This window comes from Sinohyriopsis cumingii, chromosome 6 (assembly GCF_028554795.1).
Source record: "Sinohyriopsis cumingii isolate HCF-2022 chromosome 6, ASM2855479v2, whole genome shotgun sequence".
In the NCBI taxonomy this organism is placed as follows: domain Eukaryota; kingdom Metazoa; phylum Mollusca; class Bivalvia; order Unionida; family Unionidae; genus Sinohyriopsis; species Sinohyriopsis cumingii.
This window is the reverse complement of record NC_142966.1, coordinates 148217103-148241785: the sequence shown is the minus strand read 5'-3', so window position 1 is coordinate 148241785 and position 24683 is coordinate 148217103. Positions and strand designations below refer to the sequence as shown.

Genomic DNA, 24683 nt, shown 5'->3' with positions numbered 1-24683 from the left:
CAATACCCAAGTACTGAAATGTAGTATTCAGGCACATCATTCACCAGGTCCTTTTTATGTGGATCGATTTCAGTTTTAAATATTTATAAGGTTAATATGTGAATGAACATGCTGTTTAATTACAACTCTGAAATAATACTGTATTATTGACCATTGACCTTGTTTTATCCGGTTACATTTGTATCATACCATGTGGCTTTAAAAATTTCTATCCATTCCCTAGAGGATGTTGCATGTGCCTGGTATAAGACATGTAATAGTAAATTAAACAGTGTTCATGCAGTATATAATGAAATCCAGTATTTGCTTTTGAAGCTGTAATAGCTAAAAACTGCATGTGATATCAATTGGAGTTGCATTTTCCATATCATCCTGAGTATATACTGGCTTGTAAGTCATATCCAACTGCAAAATGCATAGACCTGATCTGCTATCATATAGTATGCCAGTAGATCTGGATCTGTGCCATTTGTTAAGACTTAGAAGTAGAACAAACAACATTGTATTTTATTTATATATATAAAAAAACAGCATATAGATAAACAAATATTGTTTTGTATTACAATGTATATTTAAAGTGTCAGTCACACTGCATTTACTTACATTTTCATTAAAAAAATGTTCTGTAAAATTTTTCCAAATAAAACATAAAAATTAGAGTAAAGGGGAGGTTTTGATGTGTTTGATATTCATTTATGGGTTTAGCTGGGATTCTGATAAAATGCATAAGTTCGTTGGGTTGACAATGTTTCTTCCAAGAGGAATTTCAGCCGAGCAGGTAATCTTAAAAATAAAAAGCGGTATCAGCTCAAACCAGAAAATGTTAATGTTTTTCTATGTAAGCAGATTAAGTCGCAGTCTTGCTCTGAATGTTGATTGAATGACTCAGTTGTACCTACATGTATTACCTTATTCAGCATGTTGAAGACTTCACTTCAAAGTTGAAAATTCTAGAATTTCTAGTTATAATAAAAGACTGTTCATGTTAATTAAGTTCATCATCTAGTTACAATCACAATGAAGTGGTTCTAGTCACAAATCTACTATCTAGGCCTTACATTGTTTACATGACAAATGATTTTACCTGTGTACATGTTTTTAAGGTTTTCTTATGAACAAATAAACACAATTTTGATATTTTGATTTTTATTAATCTGTTCTTGTTGTAAACAAATGACCACAATTTTGATAATTTCTTTCATTTAAAGAAAAATAACAAACAACAATCCTAAATAATTAAGTCTTATTACAAAACTTTCATTATATATCAGTTAGACCCTAGCTAAAATTGATGCACTACTTTGTTCATTTCCACGTACAGCAGACATATTTAATTGATTAATAATCTATCATCTATCAGCTGGTGTAACTGATAATCAATCATGAAATTTCAACTGATTCCCGACACTACCTATCAATCTGTCTGTCTTCCTATATGTCTGTCTGTTGATCATTCAGTCTAACTGTCTATCAGTCTATCAGATCTATGTCATGTAATCTGTCATGCATTTTTTTAAACATACCTGTACACCTCTTACCTGTAAGTAAAGACCTTCTGGCCATAAAGACGATTTTTTTTTCCTGGTTCCTGATTGGTCATACAAGTAGTATGCAGGTTTCATTTTGTCACTTCAGCTGTGCTTGTGTGGTTGAACTACAAGAATGCTTACGAGTACTGGACAGAGCAGCGTATGGTTCTGAACAAGGAAGTGCTGACAGCCACACGTCAGGTGATGAACAGACTTCCACAGATTGCCCCCACCAACCCACAGTCCCTAAGCACCTTATTCCTACAATTGACAGTTGACGACATTGGCCTGTGTATTCCTGTCTCTCCTCCAACACCAGCGGTGAGCAATAATTTTATATCTTATTAAGAAGTAAAACAGCAGTAAACACTTTTTACAAGTGGCACAAGTATCACCATTGAAAATTAATATTTTTAACCAAAATATTAAACTTTTATCCTATGAGACTAAAAGTTTGGGATTTGGTTTCAGTTAAGAAGCTTCATGATCATTCTCTACCAAAGAAGATCTCAGACTTTCTGAAAGAATACTGTTTAAATAACAAATGTGAACTTTATATTTTAATGATTTTACCATTTTATTTTTGTATTTTTTATTTTTTACAATATTATATACCTTTAAAAAGAATATTAAATCATTTTCTCATTTTTTTATCTTGAAGGTGATAATAAGTACATTTTTGGAGGGTGTTTTTTTTTCTTCTTCTTCCATATAGAAAAAAACCCACGAGTAATAATACTATGTATTCCAAAATGTTTTACACACTAATATGAATTTGTTATATTATTACTTGTACAAAATAATCAGTTACCACCCCATCTTAACCAAGGGGGAAGGGATATGATCATGATACTACCATAATTACATTAAACATTTGTCAACCACAACTACATGTACTTAAAGGCTGAGTACATTACTTTTTCTAGCAGCACTCTAACACTAGATACAATTTTGAAACGTTGACAGAAACTTCTGTATGACAGGAAAGGCCATTAGTATCAAAAAGCAGTTATTGTTATGACATATAATCGTGTAATTCATTCCAACACTCTAGTTGATTATAAATAAACATAACGAACAAAGTAAGTACAGATACAGGTAAAATATATTATGGCTGCATTCCCTAACAAAAATAGTAAACTGAGATGATGACCTGACATGATTGTTTGATTCTCCCTATGAAGACAGATTCAGGTTATTTTGTTAATATGTACAATACCAAGAGGATCTATAATAATAATATGTATACTGGAATCAGGTGAAAAGGGGATACCCAGGAAATCAATAATAATATGCATCCTGGAGTCAGGTGAAAAGGGGATCTATAATAATATGTATGCTTGAGTCAAGTGAAAACTCCTTCACCTCTGGAAGGATCGACTGTCAGGCAAAATGGTCCTTATTTTGTCCCACAGCTCTGTGGTGGTGACCTATCTCCTCAAACGGGGGACACCAAATCACCTGACCTGTATCCTGATTTGGCAAATACTACATTGGTGCGATATCTTCATATCAGTGCAGAAATCAGACACATTTCCAACAGACTCAATGTTTTGGCTGACACACTATCTAACTAAGGTCAAGTCATTCACTTGGAATTATCTCTCCATCAGTTGGTCTTTATTCAGATCTGGGGGTACCCGATGATCGATCTTTTTGCAGTGAGGTGGAATTACAAGTTGCCCACCTTTGTTTCTCGATTTCAAGAGCCAGAAGCTTGGGTTGTGGATGCTCTATCAACCAGTTGTGAAGGGTTGTGGACATTTGCCTACCCTCTCACAGTCTTGTTACCAAAAATAATCCAGAAGTTACGTTGTCAGAAATGCAAGATGATTCTGATAGCCCCTCTCACTTGAAACAAGTCCTGGATAACCAGTCTACTCTATCTAGCAATAGATTTGCCCAGGAAGATTCTGGCCAACCTGAATCTTCTCAAGCAACCATGGTCATCGGTGTTCCATCCCTGCCTGGCTGTCTTCTTGACACTTGACTCTTGTCCTAACAGCCTTGTGAGACAAGCATTTCATACCTTCAGTTGAAGAGAGAATCTCAAGAGCAAGAAGGTCCTCCACTCTGAAGGTTTATGAGGGAAAGGAGCGTGTTTTCAGGGACTGGTACCATATCAATAGCATCGTACCTCTGAGTGCCTCAATCCCTCAACTGGCCAAATTTTCTCTGGTTCTTTGAGAAGAAACAATTGGCCCCAATTACTATCAAGGCTACCACTCCATGATATTAGGCACATTCTGGCATCATGCTAGATGTGATATTGGGCAGGATATCAGACACATTCTGGCATCATGTTAGATGTGATATTGGGCATGATATCAGACACATTCTGGCATCATGTTAGATGTGATATTGGACATGATATCAGACAAATTTTTGCATCATGTTAGATGTGATATTGGGCATGATATCAGACACATTCTGGCATCATGGTAGATATGATATTGGGCATGATAAAGATCTGTCTGTTCTTTTTACCAATTTTGATCTCAATCATCCAAACTCCTTCACTCTTTTTTCAGAATGGAACTGTCATGGGTTTTAACATGGTTCAGTTCCAATAAATTGGAGCCTTTGTCACACACTTCGCTAAAGCTGCTATCATACAAAACATGTTTCCTGATAACTTTAGCTTCAGCATGCAGGGTGAGCAAGTTAATGTCCTTTCCATCGACCTGAACTATCTTCAGTTCACATCGGATGATTCAGTGGTCCTTTTGACACAAGAAGGCTTTGTTGCCAAAAATAAATTACTGTCTGTCAGTGCTGAAAGAGTCATCATTTGCTCACTCACTTCTACAGACAGGTAGAGAGCAGCAGCCATGCAAGATCCTGTTCATGCACTCAAGCAGTACTTGAAATGCACAGAGACAAGCACGTCTTTCTTCCAGTGAAAGCTGGAATACAGGATATCACCCCTCAAACCCTTGCTTCATGGCTGAAATGGGTTATATATACTTGGCAGACTCAGAAGTCTCACAAGATCAGAGTTGCCTTACTAGGATTAACGCTCATGATATTAGAGCGATCTCTGCGAGCCTCTCATTTGAACATAGCATTTTGAGATATAGTAGAAGCTGTTGGCTGGCATGCAGAGTCAACCTTCTAGAGTTTTTTATCTCAGAGATTTAATTTTGCAGAGGCAAACCTTGAGTCTGGTTGTTCCAGGTAACCGCCAAACAAAATTTAAACAACCAGCACTGTCAGATCGGGAGAAGGATGCCTTTCTGCTCAGTTTCACTAAATTCACTAAAGAAATTTTGTAAGTAAGAAGATTTCAATAATTATCATCTTAACCATATCTAGGGGTCACAGATCAAGTGACCCTAGGCTGTGTAATTAGGTAAAGGGGTTATTGTTATGATGGGGCATCCAGCCATCATTCTCTAGAAGGATACCCGAGGTAGAGGTTGGATGCTCAGCATCCCTCCTCCTATTACCTGTTCTCCTAATGTTACTGTGATTGGGGAATGTATTTGAAGGAAAATGAAAAATTTTAAGTTAACTATTTTTCTCCAAGAATACTTACCCAATCACATTATTTAAAAACCCTCCAAACCACCCTGCAATGCAGACATCCTCATTAGTATATTGCTCAGCTTAAAACCTATCGACAACTGGAGGTGGCATTGGGCAAGAGTTATTGCCCTTTATCTATATGAGCTAGCAGGGCTGGATTCATGAGGTAGCAGACTTATATCCCTAATGTTAATGTGATTTTGTAAGAATTCTCAGAGAAACATAATTTACTTGAAAATTTGCTTTTTATACTTCATTGAGCTTATGAACACAATGACTTAAGCATATATGAACACAATAACTTAAACATATATGAACACGGTGACTTGGACATATATGAACACAATAACTTAAGCATATATGAACACAATAACTTAAACATATATAAACACAGTGACTTGGACATATATGAACACAATAACTTAAGCATATATGAACACTATAACTTAAACATATATGAACACAGTGACTTGGACATATATGAACACAGTGACTTGGACATATATGAACACAGTTACTTGGACATATATGAACACAATGACTTAAGCTTATATGAACACAATAACTTAAACATATATGAACACAATAACTTAAACATATATGAACACAGTGACTTGGACATATATGAACACAATGACTTAAGCATATATGAACACAATAACTTAAGCATATATGAACACTATAACTTAAACATATATGAACACAGTGACTTGGACATATATGAACACAGTGACTTGGACATATATGAACACAATGACTTAAGCTTATATGAACACAATAACTTAAACATATATGAACACAATAACTTAAACATATATGAACACAGTGACTTGGACATATATGAACACAATGACTTAAGCATATATGAACACAATAACTTAAACATATATGAACACAATAACTTAAACATATATGAACACGGTGACTTGGACACATATGAACACAATAACTTAAGCATATATGAACACAGTAACTTAAACATATATAAACACAGTGACTTGGACATATATGAACACAATGACTGAAGCATATATGAACACAATAACTTAAGCATATATGAACACAATAACTTAAACATATATCAACACAGTAACTTGGACATATATGAACACAGTGACTTGGACATATATGAACACAGTTACTTGGACATATATGAACACAGTGACTTGGACATATATGAACACAATTATTTCAACATATATGAACACAATTACTTCGACATATATGAACACATTGACTTAAGCATATATGAACACTATAACTTAAACATATATGAACACAGTAACTTGGACATATATGAACACAGTAACTTGGACATATATGAACACAGTGACTTGGACATATATGAATGAGTTTTGACCAGACTTTGCATTTCTTTGTAATTCAGTAAACAATTTGATAGTCAGCTGTCTGATTGATTTCAGAGTCAAAGATCTTGCGACTCAACTTTATGTTTATCATAAGGCCAAGTGGGCTTATATGTGGCCCTGCATCTCCTGTATATTGTCCATCCATCATCTGTCGACATACTATTTTCAACTTCTTCTTAAAAGTCATTTGGACTAATTTCATTTCTCCAAGGTGTCTTTTCAGATTTGTGCAAATGATGCCAATCTGCCATTAAATATGGTTGATAATAGTTTTAAAAAATCTTCATACAACTTCATCTCAAAAACACCTGAACAGAACAGAATCAGATTTGACATCATATCAAACTCAGGGTCAAAGGCCATGAAAAAGGATTTTTTACATAATTTATCATGTGAACATTTTAACTCAGATATAAAAGAAAATATATCTGTTTCCAAATTTGATATGTTGGAGTTTCTCAAGAATATCTGTGATGGCTTCATTGATTAGCAGTTGAAAAAAAAGTAAAGGACAGGAGAAATAGACTTCTGTTGGATTCTTAGAAATTATTTTTGACCAGTAGAGTGTGTGTCCTTTGAGAGACTCTTGTTTGTTAAACTTTGTAGTGTTATACATTTTTATTTTTCAGAGAACAATGGCAATAATAGCAGAACATTTGAACTTCAAAGTATAATTGTAAATAACAGTATAATTTATATAAGTATTACATGAATTCACTAGGGCACCAGCCGAGTTGGTGATGAACCAGGATCAGCCATGGTTCTGACCATTCAGAGTACTCAGATCTCAGCTTGTTCCAAGGGATCCCTTGTTAGCAAAGGCAAATTTACAGGTAAGAAGATGTTTATTAATAAAGCACTTTTAGTTCACCTGGCAATAAGGACATGTACTTAGGATATAATCCTGCATCTGGTGTGTTGTCCATTGTCTATCAACATTTGCTATATTCAACTTCTTTTTTTAAAAACCACTAGACTGATTCAAGTCAGACTTGACAATGAACATCAAGACCTCTCAAGATCGCACAAGTGATACTGATCCACTGTTAAATATGGCCAATATTACTAAATATAGAAAAACCTTCAAATTGCTTACAAATTATGCCAGTCTGCCAAACATGGCTGCAATTACTCAAAACAAAATCTTGAAATGATGCTGCTGAAAAACTGCTGAAATAGAACATGACCTAATTTGAGAGAATGCATCATTGCATAATGACCACTGATCTGCTGACAAAAGTGGCTGCCATTACATACAACAGAAATAATTTCACTGAAAGCATTATAGCATTAGAGCATTTAAAATTTGCTAATCCAGCATCAATTATAGAGGCTATTACTAACAATAGATAACCTTTAAATGACTTCTCAAAAACTGTTATTAACAGAATTTGATGACAGCATTCTCTAATGAAGGCCTGTCAAATTCAAACACTGATGCTGATCTTGCTGATTTCACTGAAAGCATCCTTGTATGATGGCCTTTCAGGTTGTATAAATTAGGCTCATCCAACATCAGATATGAGTATCATTGCTAAAAATATAATAATCTTCAAAAGGAAGGCTTTTCCTCTAAAATCACAGAACAGAATTTGAACAAATTTCAAGGCTTCCTGAAATGAAAATCTTTCACATTTGTATATAAGATGCCAATCCATGATTAAATGTGCAGCTGTTAAAAAAAAAACTAGAAAAAACAACTGTCAGCAAACATGGTACTAATGCAGATTTAATGCCTGTGAAGTTGGCTTTCAGGTACCGTATATACTCGCACATAAGCTGAATAATTTAGGAAAAATTAAGGCCTGGAAGAAGGGGGGTCGGCTTATCCTTCGGCCAGTGTCTAAACTTGACAGTTTTTTGGTCTTTTTTTTACTACTGTGATGGCTGTAAATCTTGGGGCACGAAAAAATAATTTTTTCCTTGTCCTAAGACATAAGCTTGTAAAAAAAAAAAAAACTCTCGGTGTCCCGACAATTATTAAACTGTTATAAAGTACTATGATTGAGTTTGTCATTATTTTGCATGTGCATATTTTCTGATTTCGCCAACATGAAATTAAATAAAGGTAAATACAGACTTTATAATTCGCAGGCCAGTTGAGTTTACACAGGAGACCAGGCTGAACTGTAATGTACAGTATGTACACAGTGCAAAGCATGCATAGCGTCACTTAAATCCATATTTGATTCCAAACATATTAGATGCAGATTTTGCTTTATTCATTGTTTCAACCAAATTGCATTCTTCCAGATAACATTTCGGCTAGTCCTTAATAGCTGTTTCATTTACGTTGAATTACACACTCACTAGTTACTTATTTTCAGTGATGTGAGCAATCCTACAAATTGAGGTAATATTTTTGAAAGGTACACACGTTTAATTGTACAAGGCACATAACCATCATAATTTACATGTTCACGAAAAGTGGTAATAATAAAGGCTAAAATTCTCATATAGATTACCTAAGATCAACATCAGTCAATTTTAGTTTTGTGTTTTGGCTGAATAAACATAACTTTCTACACAATGGAAAGCTTGATGTTTTGATGTCTCCTATGTTGATAGTCAGCGAATTTGTCTTTTGTTTTGCAACAGCAGTACAGGCCAGTTAATCATTAAAACCCTGAAACTGGCTTGTGTTAAGATGGAATTTTGACCGGCATACAGTACATTGATGTGTAATTGCCTTTTATTCCATAATATTAGCACAATTTTGTAAAATGGGGTTTAAGGCATACCTATGAACTTTTCAAAAGCCAAGTAGGGAGACTAAATAAAAAAATAGAGATTGGGACTTAAAATTGGGAGGTTTTTCGTGCCGTTTTTGAAGCCTTGTTTTCACTAAATATTGATTGATCTTCCTGGTCCAATGTCTTTGAAATTTGCAAAAAAAACATGCCGTTTCTCCCTGTGATGCACCCTTTTTTCCCCCAGGATGTTCCCTATTTTCATATTCTGGTCAGCTGTGGCCAAACTGCACAATAGCTCAAGATCAGTCTTAAATAAACAAGCAAGAAAGCCAGTGCAACTAATTAAAAGTTACGATGCAACTATTGTTAAAACGACTGGCCCTCCATCATAATTCAAAGAAAATATGTTCTACACTATTGTGTGTTATGCAAGCACCAGCAATTGATTGGCAAATAAAGGATTCCCAATTTTGTTGAACTAAAGGTGCCTAAATAGACAGCCTCATGGTACCGTACATGTTGCAACTATTTTCCCCTTGTTGTATATCTCATCTTATTCCCTTATTGTCAGCTTGTAAAGCATTTACTATTGTTTACTATAAAACATGTGTTCTGAATTAGTTTCTTGACTACACATTTGCTGCATGGTATGTATTTTCATTCCTTCTTTTAATTTAACGATGGCAATTAAAATTGGTATATAGGGTATAAAAATGCCAGGTGTTCACTCGTGTAAGTTTTGTTCGTGGGAATGGCGCTATAGCATATGGAGTTACTGCATTTGTAGTGATCATTCTTGGGATTGAAATTAATTGTGGACAGTTTTATTGTTGTGGTTTATTTTTTTGTTTTGGTTAATTTTTTTATTTTTTTATTGTTGTCAAGGTAATGTGATGTGATGTGATTTTGATTTTTAATGTAGCTTTAACAATTTTTCAGTCATATCGCTATAATGTCTGCAATGTGGCAGTTTATAGTGATGTCTAGCACTGGGGCATCATGCCGCAGACATGTAGCATGATGTCCCACCCAGTCACATTATCCGTTGTCAAGGTAAAAAAAAATCATTAATTTACGTGAATAATGTTTAAACTTAACATTCTATTTATTGAAGAATCAGATTATTTCTAGTGAAGTAATTATTTCATCACAAAAATAATTCACAGGTGATACAACAGAACATTTTGGACTTGTTTAGAAGAAATGAAAATCGAAGACATAAAGTAATAAATGGGAGTTCTCTGCAAAAATCAGAAGATATTATGAAATTGGGAGGTAGGCGTGGAGCAATCCCAAAAATAGGGAGTTTATTCCCTTCTCGGCGAGAAAGTTGACAGGTATGATGTAAGGTCACTTACATCAAAGCAACCAACAACTCAGATTTTATGGTATTAACATAATTTCGAAGCATTATTTCTGAAACTTCATTATTGTATTTTGGAGATATCATTAAAGTTTAGCGCAATGGTGCTCATGATTCAACTCAAAGGGATGTACTTAATTCAGCATGTAATCAAACCTACAATGTACATGTGGTGGCGCCATTATGTAAATACGTTCAGTAGCCTAATTGCGAGCGTTGAATTGAACTGTATTGTTGTTCATTGTGTTGTCATACTGGGATTACATTTACTGAGGTATTTATGATTTCAAAGCAAAGTAAAAACATAATTACTGGTGCACTGAAATAAAATGTCCAATGCAATAATGCATAAACAAACAATAATCGAGTCAAAAGGTAGAGGTAGTGTTACAGCAACTCACCATTGCTAAATTCTTGTCATCGTTCAATCAGATTATACACAAATCTAAATTAGGCAGAAACAATAAGAAAACAGTAAATTAAATAAATGACTTTTCAAACAAGTTTTTACCATTTCTTTTAATAATCATGCACGCCAACCTCAAGATAAGTATACATGTAATTTTTTTAATGTAAGTTTGCCTAAACAAATGCATTTAGAACTTACCCCATGCATCTTGAGATGTCTCGGAGTTGTGGGTCGGCTTATACATGGGTCAGACACTTTTTAGTGTTTATACCTGTTCAGTTTGGGGGTCAGTTTATACGCAAATGGGCTTATACATGAGTATATTTGGTATATATCAGCCAGGTGAGCGATTTCATGCCTTATATGTTATTTAAAATATCATGTTACTATATTTTAGCAGATGTTTTAAAAATCTTGTACTAGCCAATATAAAAAGTATTTTAGTAACCTCAGGCAGTACAACCACTATAGCAAATGTGGCCCTATTATCTCTTGAAACTGTAATAGAATTTTAATGCTGATTGCAGTGAATATGTTGTAGTGTCTGCCTCAAGCAGTATACAGAGAAACATGACCATAAAGAGAAGAAGCCTAATATTGTCTTCTTTGAGAACAGGTGTTTTATAGAAGTTGAATATGTTGTTATTGTTGTAGGGTTTGATGCCATTTTTCAGCACACGATAGGCAATGCATGGCGGCCAGTATTAATGGTGGAGGAAGAACCCAGGAAAACCCCTGGAAGAACCACAGACCCACAAGAAGCTACTGGCAAGCTTTCTCACATACAAACAATGGCCAAATCCTAGACTCGAACCCATGCAGACAGAGGTGAGATGGCAGTGATCCGTAACGGAGAGCGCTTTAGACCACTCGGCCACTCGGGACCCCAGTTGAATATGTAAGATTACTTACAGAAGAGGTTTTCATGGTTGTTGTTCTGTATGAGCATGCTTCCCTTGAATACCAGTTTCATTGTAATTGGTTATATATATTAGGTAGAACAATTGGGAAGTTATCTCACAAATAAATCATAAAGTTGGTGGATTAATTCTGAAATTTGTAAACCAGTTATTGGAAGTAACTTTTTTCTTTTATGGCCACTTCATAATTGTGAATGGGTTCTAAATTATATCAAAAACATGTTCTGAAAATATATTAATGAATACTCACATTATAAAAATGTTTTTATATCATAAAATGTTCTTTGCATCAATAATATATGTCTGTAGTTCAAAAGACAACTGTAAATTTAGTTGGCTGTTTCTCATTGAAATATATCTAATGGTCTGTTGCTATAATATACAATGATAATTGCAAAATCTGGAGCTCAGGAACATTGTGGAAAATTGTGATAACTGTTTCAGATGAGTAAATTCCCATGGTAGGTATGTGTTTTTCAGTTTACAATCTACGTCTAACTTGCACAGGTGATAGTTATATGTAGAATTCAGTGGTGAGGATTTTATTCAAACTCTGCTCAACTTTTACGGACTTGGCAATATTGGCCAAGTTTGAAATTTATGAATTTGGAGCTCAGTACAAATAAAGACAGACTGGTACAGTTTATTGCATTTGATATAGGGAAAGAATAAGGAAAATTAGAAACATGAAATTACTGCAAAGAGAAATGATAATCAGAAAATTTTTGATCTTAAGTTTCCAATCCCAAATTATATGATTTATAAATTGATTTCAGTCTGTTTATTGCTGATGATTTTGAGACATTCTCTACCCTGATTATATGATTTATTAATTGATTTCTATCTGTGTATTGCTGATGACTTGGAGACATTCATATCATTGGTTATATGATTTTTTTGACAGATTTCTGTCTACATATTCCAGATGACTTTGAGATTTTTCTATCCCTGGTTGTATGATTTATTAATAGATTTCTATCTACATATTGCTGATGATTTTGAGATATTTCTATGCCTAGTTATTTGATGTCTAAACAGATTTCTGTCTACGTATTGCTGATGACTTTGAGACATCTCTGGATGACTGGAAGCCTAATCCAAAAGATTTTCCAGTGATGAATGCCTGTGTGGTTCCTGAAGGAACATATGAGGTTTGTTCCAGAACCATTAACAAACAGTCCACAGGTAAGAATCAGAACTTTATAACAGTATCAAAATCTCAGTCCAATTTATAACCTGATTTTCTTAATGGTGGTTTACCAAATGATATCTTTGATAACAAGTTCGCTAGAAGAGATAAGTGCTCCATAAATATTAAATTTAGCTTCTTTTTTGAAGAATTGAAATGTGATAAATTTTCATTAAATTCTAATAAAATTACATTAGAATTTGATCATCTTGAACTGATTATAGAATATTTAAATTTAGTCCGTAATTCACAGAAATTTAAAGGAATGGCTAGTGATAATTTAATTTAATATGCATGCTTTTCCTCATTGTCTGGGTCAGTTATTGTTATTACTATAATTGTATGTTAATGTCACTTTAGTAAAATCTCAAGAATAACGTTTTACATTTATAAGTCATTTTATCGTCAGCTATGACATCACTAGATAAAGATTTGTTTGAAACAAAAACAGTTCCTCCTAAAAATTTCAGTGCCACTAAAAGGTGAAAATCTATGTAATATATGATGTAAATTGACACAGCAAATATTAAAAGATATAAATTCATCAGTTATTTCTCAGATCTAGTTTGTATATTACATTAATGTGATCACACAGTTTTACTATCACTTTAGATGCCAAAATCAATGCCATGTGGATTTTCAGTGTGATTGCATGACAAAATAGACCATGCCAATTTTATTATCACTTTAGTTTCCAATCGCAGTACCAAGTGGATTTTGAATGTGATCACACTGTCTGTAGGCCATGCCAATTTTATTATCATTTTAGATGCCAACAGCAGTGACAAATGGATTTGAATGTGATCACACTATTCAATTGGCCATGCCAATTTTGTTATCATTTTAGATGCCAGCAGCAATGCCAAATGGATTTTGAATGTTATCACACTATTCAATGAGCCATGCTAATTTCATTATCATTTAGATGCCAACAGCAATGCCAAATGGATTTTGAATGTAAAGTGGGATATGATGGGGATTGATGTTCACCTGGACTACAATCTGGGTAAAAGTTTATCTGCACTCGGCAAAACCCTGACAGCACTAACAGGGGAGGAGGAGGAAGATTACCTATGGGATGAACCAATGGAAGAAACAGAGGCTGATGGATGCATGGAAGAATTACCCATTGACCAGGTAGTAACATCACTGCAAATATTTGGGGTTTTTCCTCATTTTCTTGCATAAAATGTAAAGATAATAACAATGGTTATATACAACTGTATTAGCAATATTTATTTATCGTTGGTAGAAATCAGCCATTTAAAGATATGTTACATTTAAAGCCTATATGAAAATTTGTATTCATAGTTGGGTTGTCTATATTTGCAAGGACCCTTACCATGCTATTTTCAATCTTTTTATAACTTATTATAACTATTTAGAGAAAGAATTTTCTTATACTTAATAGTAATAGTCCAAATACCTTCAGTTACTTGCATTGTATTTCATTAATATATAGTTTTTATTCAACACATGGTATTTGGCTGATTATTAATATTATTATTATTATCATTATTATTAAAATGGTGCAAGTTAAATTTCCACTGTCAGATCAGCCTGGATCAGCTAATGTGATGTGTCATTGGTTGTTGTTGTTGTTGTAGGGTTTAACGCCATTTTTCAGCACACAATAGGCTATACATGGCGGTCAGTATTAATGGTGGAGGAAGAACCCAGGAAAACCCCTGGAAATAACCACCGACCCATGAGAAGCTACTGGCAAGCTTTCTCACATACCGACATTGGCTGAATCCGAGACTTGAACCAAAGCAGACAGAGGTGAGATGCCAGTGATCCATAATGGAGAGTGCTTCAGACCACTCAGCCACTCGGGGCCTGATGTGTCATTGGGCAAGGCACTTTACTTGACTTGACACAGCACAGCTAAGGTGTTCATGGTACTTCTGTTGCATACCTTATGCCATCTGAAATAAATTGTTCGAAAGGTATGCTTATGTTTCTTCTTCATATACATTACTTGGTCACAGTTTGTTAGGAGGACAGCTCCTACCTCACAAATTCAGCCTTCTCAAACTATAAAAGCTGTTAAGTCATTTGACTTGCTTTAGCAATAAAACTCCTGCAACATTTTACACCAGATCATATAATTTGTATTAGTTAATGGTTTTGTTTATATCTGGTCAAATAGACAGACATCTTCCATTTTATGTGCCTTTTCACCAATTTGAGAAATCCCCAAACTTTCTCTTACTCCAATAATTTTCTCACAAAATTTCACCCTATCTTCATTGTAGACAAATGCTTTGCACTTTATTTGTTTCTTTTTTTATCATATAATAAACTAAATGGTAATGTCTTAATTGTCTTGCCTTTGGCCAGCAGTACATACAGTACATCTGAGTAGTTGACCTTCATTGAATTTCCTTCAAGTTAATAATCACATCACTGTAAGTCTAGCATGACACTTGGCTGATTTTGCCTGTATATGGCATTGTTTGGGCAGAATACAAATGTGGCAGAAGTGAAAGATTTAAGATGGTCAAAGATAATCACCCCACATGTATGACTTGTACAGCATGTCATTTAGACTGTGCATGTGAGTGATCGGTGGATGGAAGATAGTTAGGTGACAACTGTCAAAGAGTTGTTGTTGTTGTTGTGGGGTTTAACGCCATTTTTCAGCACACAATAGGCTATGCATGGCGGCCAGTATTAATGGTGGAGGAAGAACCCGCAACTGTCAAAGAGCTTGTCACAGATATATGACAAGGTCAAAGCACTCTTAAAAGAATGCATTTGCTGTAATCCTGACCGCTTCATTTGCCAACTTGTTTCATTACAGTCACATGACACTGAGAAGTAGCCAGTTAAGAAATAGCCAGTTATCTTTGTGAAAAATTTGCCAACCCCCCACACACACACCTTATGACTGTCATTTCCTGGCCATGACAACACTGAACAAACTAAAGGAATTTTCAGTTGGGCTTAGAAATTGTTCACCTTCAAGGATTGTCTCCACACTCAGAAAGAGTTAGAATTATCCAAGTATTTATTTCTTAAGGAGCTACCTGGATTTTATACCTATAAGTTGATGTAGAGTGTAAGTTGAATTTGTTCATTTTGTAAATTTTCCATCTTTCATCAGCAAGTCCATATGGAGTATAAGATGAAGCCAGATTTACACATTGGCTTTCCTCCTTTTTCTTTTGCATCTTTTGGTTTCATGAATGTTAATGGTATCACTTTGTGCTAATCCAGATTAATTGGGAAATTGCAATCATCGGTACTGACATGCTTTTTCCCCAGTTTGATTTTTGGAGAGACAGAGAGATGTTTCAGGTGATTTGTATTGTTCATTTACATGAAGGTTGTGATCTTCATCAGGTTCAAGGGCACTATTATATTCCATAATCAATTGACGTGTCTCAATAAACAGTTCATTCTTGTTTTAATTACTATATCTATTGTTGCAAGAAACACATTGCTACATGGTATTATTTACATGCTAATTAAATATGCTTGGCCTTGTTATTCCAGTTGACACTTGTTTGAGGGCAAAATTTGATAGATAAGATCAAATTATTGAGGCTGTCAGTAGGGAAAGGAGAAAGGCAAAGAAAAGTATTATCCAAGACAGAAAAACAGAAATGTCACAAAAAAAGATAAATACTTTTTATCATTCTTTAATATATCTATGAAAACCGGTAATTGATGTAGATTAATGATAGAGTACAAAGGGGTACCAGCATTGCCTATTACCCAAAGCCAATATCAGGATTTAGATGGTTAACAGGCCTGGATTGATGTGGGAAACCAAAGGCTAACACATCAGTTATAAGCAAATAGAAACATCAAAACAAGAGCTTTTTTAGAATTAATATGGGTTGTGTGTTGAATTACATTTTGTTTTAAGCTAAATGTAGAACTTAAATTTCATCATTGATGATCTACATGTAGACCTTCTCTGCTCTGAATTTTTACCTATACTATGGTCATTGTTTAGTGACTATTTGATATAATCATGTGCTTAATCTACAATATTTTATAAATATTTATCGAACATCACTGATATCATACAGTTGCCAGTCTTGTACAGCCAATGATCTCATACAGTTACCAGTCTTGTACAGCCACTGATATCATACAGTTACCAGTCTTGTACAGCCACTGATCTCATACAATTACCAGCCTTGTACAGCCACTGATCTCATACAGTTACCAGTCTTGTACAGCCACTGATATCACAGTTACCAGTCTTGTACAGCCACTGATATCATACAGTTACCAGTCTTGTACAGTCACTGATCTCATACAGTTACCAGTCTTGTACAGCCACTGATATCATACAGTTGCCAGTCTTGTACAGCCACTGATCTCATACAGTTACCAGTCTTGTACAGCCACTGATATCACAGTTACCAGTCTTGTACAGCCACTGATATCATACAGTTACCAGTCTTGTACAGTCACTGATCTCATACAGTTACCAGTCTTGTACAGCCACTGATCTCATACAGTTACCAGTCTTGTACAGCCACTGATATCATACAGTTACCAGTCTTGTATAGCCACTGATATCATACAGTTACCAGTCTTGTACAGCCACTGATATCATACAGTTACCAGTCTTGTACAGCCACTGATATCATACAATTAGCACAGCCTTGTTGAGACACTGATATCGTACATTGCTTTGAAAAGCAACTTTAGAAATCAAAGCTCAGTACTCACTTTATGCTTTATTAGCTGCATCTGTTCATGCCCAAATCTGCGTTGCTCAAGGCACAAGGCAGCCTTCAGATCTCAACCTTTGTCTTTCAGCCTTCTTTTCCATGGTATCTTAGACAAAGTCAGGATACAAGCTCCCAAATAGTGGACCTGCCAACCCTTATGATTTTGCCATAAGTCTTAAAAACATTACCCTTAAAATATGGACTTACTACATGCAGACAAAAACTGTGGAAAAAATGTGTTGCCGAAGAATCTGGATAATAGGTTCATCCGTGTTTGATTTGGACCCAGATTGCATATTAGAATTAATGAAATTAGTCAGGGAACCAAACCAACCTTACAGCAGCACCCCTGATGCTTTAAACTGCACCTATTTGGTCATGCCAAGTGTCTGCATGATCAAACTCTTTATTATAGAATTTTTTTTAAATGGCGTCCAGAAAGTGATGCATATTTAAGAAGAAAGGGAAAATAAGCATCTAGAAAAATGGTAATAATCAACACAGAAAAATAAAAATGATTGTTCAGATTCTTGTGAAAAAAGATGGAAAGGACACAATTACTTTTATTGGACATCACATGCCAATTTGAGTGTCTTGTGGTGGGAGATATGATTGCTGTAGTCATGCGAAAAGGGAAAAAGATTTACGTCAAGTTGAGAGATGTCAACAAGCTATTGAGTTGCATTGGGTTTGGAACTAAAGTTTGTGTAACTGTACTAGTGGTAAATAAAGTCCATGTGTACTTTACAAACTTTTCAGTTGAACATAATGTTTATTGTTGCTGCATCAAACTTTTAATTATGTTTTCAGCTTTACAATAGCAGTTATTTATATTTTGTTACACCTTACTGAAAACTGGTCAGTCTAACTGCCTTACTGAGATAGGCTCGTCAGGGTTGGCAGGTCTGAAATTGGCCAACCTTTCTCAGGTCCAAGCAACTTAGAGCCATACATGTGTTTCCCAAGATGGATCAGAGAAGTAGAAAGGACCTTTCTAATGGGCCAGTCCTTCCCCCCAAACAAATTACTCTTAGTCAAGGGCTAAATTTCCAAAGCAGGTGATGACAATAAATGGAGGGAGAATGACAAATTCTGGCCCAGTTCTCACAGTGGCAGCCAATCTGATTGAAATTGGATATCCACTGTATTACTTTAAGATCTGACAGCAACCACGTAGGAGACATTATCTGGTGACCTATGTTATTACTACAATTGCTAATTTTATTCACCAATCAAATTAAATTTTATATGTTCGCATTTTGAGACCAGGCTGCATGGCTGAAGTGCAACAATGTGTGCCAAATGATTTGATTCAATTTCAGATTTTTGAAAGCTGCATTTCCACCAGAACGTGGCCTCTAAGTGGTCTCTGTCAGATCTTCACATAGGACAGTGGAGATTCAATTTTAATCAGATTGAGTGGCAGCCTAATAGAAATGACACCTCATACAAGCAGCCATTTTCTGACATACTATTAGTGGAAAGACATAAGCATGTTACTATGGAATGCGAGAGACTTTATCCCAAGGACCATTTGGTCTTGCAAATCATCTTAGAGGACCACCAAACCATGTTTCTTGGTCCACCTACAATATTAAGGGTCTCTTCACTACAGCTGTCCATAGAAACACATGGAAGGTGGATGTTCTGTAAGCAGGAAATAAACACTCTATTCACAAAAAAGTGTGGTAGAAGCTATTCAAAAGACAGACTCACCAGGATTTTTCTCCAAACATTACCTAGATTACATTACCAATTAAAAACTTTCACTGGTCATTGAGCTAAACTCTCTCTCAACCAACACATTTGAGCACCCAGGTTCAGAATGGAGACCCTGAGAAAGGTTTTCAGTGCCCATTAAGGAAGGAAACTGTTCAATCAGGATGGGCTTCAAGGATGTGTACCTTTGTATTCCTATTCTCATATCTTCTTGGAAAGTCATCAGATTCACTTTTAGGGACACCATATACAAGTTTAGTCCCAAGGTCTACACAGGAATCATCAACAAATTCATGTCACACTCAACGACCTCTCCACATCTGTAACATCAAACTATTGGGATGATATTCTTCAAAAGCACAAAGTACGGTAAGCAATCTTTTGTACCAAGACATGACATCCCTTGTTTCTCTCTTGCTTTGCTTTAGATTTGTTCTCATTTTATTCCAACAAGTCATCCATTCAGGCATCAAATTCAGGATATCTTTGCATCAAGTTTGTCTCCCCTCTGTAAATTGCATTTCTCTCCTTTGATAACATACTTTAAAGACCATCTCAATAATGTAGGTAATGGCACTTCTAAATATGGCTTCAGATTTTCTTGTTTTGTACCACTTATTTATGAGACCCTGACAGATGATCATTCTGTCCTGGTGATGGCCAAAATACACTGCTCCCTCGATAACTCGCGCCCTGATAACTCGTGAACCCGCTTATAACGCGGTGTCCGGCGTGGATCCCATTTTTTTTTTAAAGAAAATATTTTTAAAAAAATGAAGAAAATCATGATCAGAACTGATGAATGAAACCTTGATATATCGCCCGTTTTATCGTCGAAAATGGCGGTTAGTGCCCAAAAAGTTAGAATCAACATCGTGAAATTTTCATGTTTTAATAAGGAATCACATATCTTGTTACATTTTATCGGAAAAATATTTTCTCAGTTCACTGTAAATAATAATACTGTATATGTATACGGCGAAACAGCGATAAATGAATTATAGTAAATGCTAACAGGTGGCAACACAATGAAATGAACACTAATTAAATATGTCTTGTCAGGGGAAATTAGTGTTTTAATCTTTTCATTGTGTTGCAGTGTAAGCAGTATAATCGTTGCATGTTCTCTTCTATTCAAACATGAAAAGAGTCAATTGACCGTCACATCGATGCCCGCGAGCACATCTGTGAGAACCTAATTAGGTGCCGGCTGCGTTTTGATCGACGACTTGGGGAAGTGTTTGTTGCATTGTAAAAATCAATTAAAATAGACCTGCTTTGTTTTATCACGTTAAGTCGGTCTTTTGTATCAAATCAGGCAAAAGACGTACAAAAATACAAAAGTTCAAAGGAATGCAAATCCTACATGCATAAACTCTTGTGGTCAATATCGTGTCTCAACATCAATCAATTTAATTGGACCAATCGAACATGGTTTCAAATAGTATGTACTTATTGTCATTAAAGTATATATTAATCAGTAATTTATCCTAATCATTTGTAAATGTGATCATGGAGATCAAGGGAATCAAGTGAAAGGCGTACTCGGTGAATGAAAAGCTTACTGTCATAGAGAGGGTTCGTAATAGTGAATCAAGATCAAAAGTTTGTAGTGAACTTAAACTTGCCGAGTCGACACTCAGAGGTTGGCTCAAGGATGAGAAGAAATTTTGGGATTATTTGCATGAAGTTGATTCTGATGATGGATTTAAACGGAAACGGGCACGCACTGCAAACGACACAGAATTAGATGATGCTGTGTACACCTGGTTCACACAGCAACGTGAACAAGGTGTTCCGATTTCGGGAACAATTCTCAAGGCCCAGGCAGATAAAATGGCCAAAACTATGGATACTGATTCAGATTTCATGGCAAGCCATAGATGGCTTTGGAGATTCCAGCGCCGACATGGAATAAAACAAAATTTGTTGTCGGGAGAGATACGCTCAGCAAATCAGGCGGCCGCATCTAGTTATCCCAACCAACTCCGAGAGATACTGACCCGTGATGGATATACAGACGACCAAGTTTATAATTGTGATGAGGCTGGTCTATGCTATCGGATGATGCCAGACAAAACTCTAGCTACCAGAGATGACACACACAAAAATGAGGGTTTCAAGCTGAACAAAGAGAGATTAACACTTTTGTTTTGTGTTAACAAAACTGGCACACATAAAATGAAACCATTATGTGTTGGCAAATACAAGTCTTCCCGTTGTTTTCATCACATGAATATGGACACCCTTCCGTTTGTATATAGAAATAGTGGAAATGCATGGATGATTGCAACAATATTTACGGAGTGGTTTTCTAAGATGTTTGTCCCCGCCGTCAGAAACCACCTGCAATCCAGGGGCTTAGAAGAGAAAGCTCTACTGCTATTAGACAATTGCCCAGCAAATATTGCCGTATTCTCACTCACGTATTTGTATTTAAATATTTTTTTTTTTTTTTACATGTCTGATGTTTAGACCCATTAAATTCATGGTTGGTAATGGTTTATCTTTGTGAATTTATTTTTTTACATTTTACTCTATCTATCTATCTATCTATCTATCTATCTATCTATCTATCTATCTATCTATCTGTCTATCTATCTAGTGATAGCAGATTTTATTTTAGAACAACACATGTTTCGACGTCGTTTTTCGATATGAATGTTATCTTTTTTGATAAAAGAAATCTTGATTCATTTTGAACAAACAATAAAACTAGAATGTATCCAAATCAACACAAAAAGCAGTGACGTAATACACAATGTGTTTAGCGATACACATGTTAAGAGTACTGATACCTCGTGGAATAATGTTTGTTTTTACGATCTTTTCAAGATAATTTATCCAGAAATTAAAGGTAATTTATAAAGAAAAACGAACAACACCTTTATAAAGAAATATTTATTCACAGTTATTTTCAGCACGATTATAAAACGAGTATTTAACAATGCAAACCCCCCCCTTTCGCCTCTCTCTGTTTATCTCCATCTCTTTATTAGTTTTTTTATAGGTCCCTCAGTAACTTGCGCCCTCACTTATAGTGCGGTCGATGTTTTTGGACCCCGTTGTGCGCGAGTTATCGAGGGAGCGGTGTATGCTCCACTAGACCAGATGACTAAAGTTTCAGACTACATGAGGCTGCATCTTAGCAAATGGAAGGACATTTTTCAGCATATGCAGCTGGCTGCTGATAATTAAGATATGTATCAACATCAGCACAACTGGCTGTGGTGCCATCTGCCCTTCATTCAATAAGTGAACCAGGTTTAATCCCATCAGGAGTTCTTCCTATGTGTCGACCTCTTTGAGATGAAAGTCATAGCAAATGTTTTATGATTGTGGCCGAAGATGTTATTTGGGAAGGGTATTTTTATTCTTTCCAAAACTCAGCTGTTATCATTTGTCTCAGAAGGCAAGGGAGAACCAAGTTCCCACACAAACTCAGTGTCCAGACTGAATTAACTGATTCACACGGAATAATCCATTACCCCTTGTTCTTTTGTTTAATCTCTTCCCACTGGGGTTGATTCCTTTGAATTTCAGTGTGATAATATGATTCCCAAATCCAGAATTCTGTGTAGTATATGCCCTTTTACTGAATTGGTAGTTATCAACACATAAGCCTTTTCCCATAGTCCTTGGATTCTCAAGATCATTCAGATAGCAAGGGAATCTGACTGCAGACTAATTGTGATTGCTCCCAAAAAGTGAGAAAGATCATGGATCCTTGACCTTCTGAATCTGGCAGCAGAGTTTACCTGGAGAATCTTACCTTCTCTTCACCTGTTGAGAGCACCATGCTTGCATTTTTCCTTCCTAACCCAGCCCACCACTTCAAAACCAGTAAGTTTAAGTGGCAAGTTTTTTTTCCATTGGTGTGAGCAGAGTAGCATGTGTTGCTTCCAAGCCACAGTACAACAAATAGCTAACTTCCCCCTATGGTTTTTCAAAGAGAGGAAGTTAGTTCTGATCACAGTCAAGAGATAATGTTCCATGATTTCTGCATCATTATTTTGCCGGCATATACAGGAGGACATAGGCCACAACCAAGACCTTTCTGACCTGTTAGCACATTCATTTTGTCTCAAGCAAAAGCTCTTGCTCGTTATCTGAAATTGAACCTATCATGGGTTATGACATCGTTGAACAAGATACCCTTCAACCCATTGTCAAGAACCTCTTTAATTCATCTTTCTTATAAAATCTGCATCTAGTTACCATAGCTGCTGAAGACAGGCTCGACAGTTAAATTCATGCCTTATTGGTTAACCTGGACTGTCTGCTGCTTTGCCAGTATAGTTCTATTTCTTTCATGGTGACTTATGTTTGCATTAACCAGTCAGGAAAGGGAGAGCTTGCTTATTCTAATTGCTAAAAGAAGGAATGTACAATATTTCTCCTCAAGCTTTTTAATCCTGGATCCATTGGGTTCTCTGCTCAGTCTACAAGGAATTAGCCCAAGATAAAATTAATTTCTTAGGTATATCAGCACTTGAGGTTGGGACAGTTGCCACCAGCATAGCATTCAAGTGAAACTCTTGTGATTCTGAAAATTTTAACTAGAATTTGAGAAGCAGGTTACTTATTATAGTCTTGATGGTAGCAATATCATTGTCTGGACCCCAGTGGGCTATACAACCCTTCCAGCTATCATTTCATGTCATTTGTAGGCTGTGTTTACAGGACCATTGAGCAGATGATCGGTAATGGACACCTCTGGTATCTAGAGTTCAGCAAGCTACTGTCAGACATTTAGGCACAATGTATCATCTTGTCAGAATTTTAGGGAGGCTTTAATAAAGAAGGAATATGTAGTTGACATCATTTTCAGCTTAGAGAGGACTTATGACACCACATGAAAGCACAGCATAATGGATAACTTATTCATCCTGGGTCTGGGATGCCATCTACCTAGGTTTTGGAGTTGGGGTGGGCATGGAAGATGGGTTTAACTTAGGGCATCATATTGTCAGTCACTCTGTTAGTATCAGAGTTGGCGGCAAAGTGGAATGTCTTGGTTCAGGAGCTGACTGTCGTACATCAGTTATTTTTGGATCTGCTATTGATCTGCTTTTAAGCATCAGTTGCAGAGGTTATTTTTGTTTTTTTATGTTTTTGTTTTTTTACATTTGTGGTAGCAGAGTGATGCTGCCTTCCATGCATGCATCAGAAATTTAGCAAAAGGTCAACAGATGATAGAGACACAGGTGTTCTGGTAAATAGAAAAATTTCAGTGCATTTTGTATCAAGTTTGCAGTTTCCTTTA

At 35.6% G+C, this 24683-nt stretch overlaps 1 protein-coding gene across 1 annotated transcript in view; it reads left to right on the top strand.

Moving 5' to 3' along the window:
• LOC149798237 (bridge-like lipid transfer protein family member 1) overlaps positions 1 to 24683 on the top strand; it is a 215309-nt gene that overhangs the window by 123805 nt on the left and 66821 nt on the right. Inside the window, exons 35-38 of the mRNA XM_089963361.1 lie at positions 1636 to 1850; positions 7149 to 7260; positions 12851 to 12997; positions 13927 to 14138. Coding sequence (XP_089819487.1) covers positions 1636 to 1850; positions 7149 to 7260; positions 12851 to 12997; positions 13927 to 14138 — 686 coding nt within the window. The remainder of the gene's footprint in view (positions 1 to 1635; positions 1851 to 7148; positions 7261 to 12850; positions 12998 to 13926; positions 14139 to 24683) is intronic.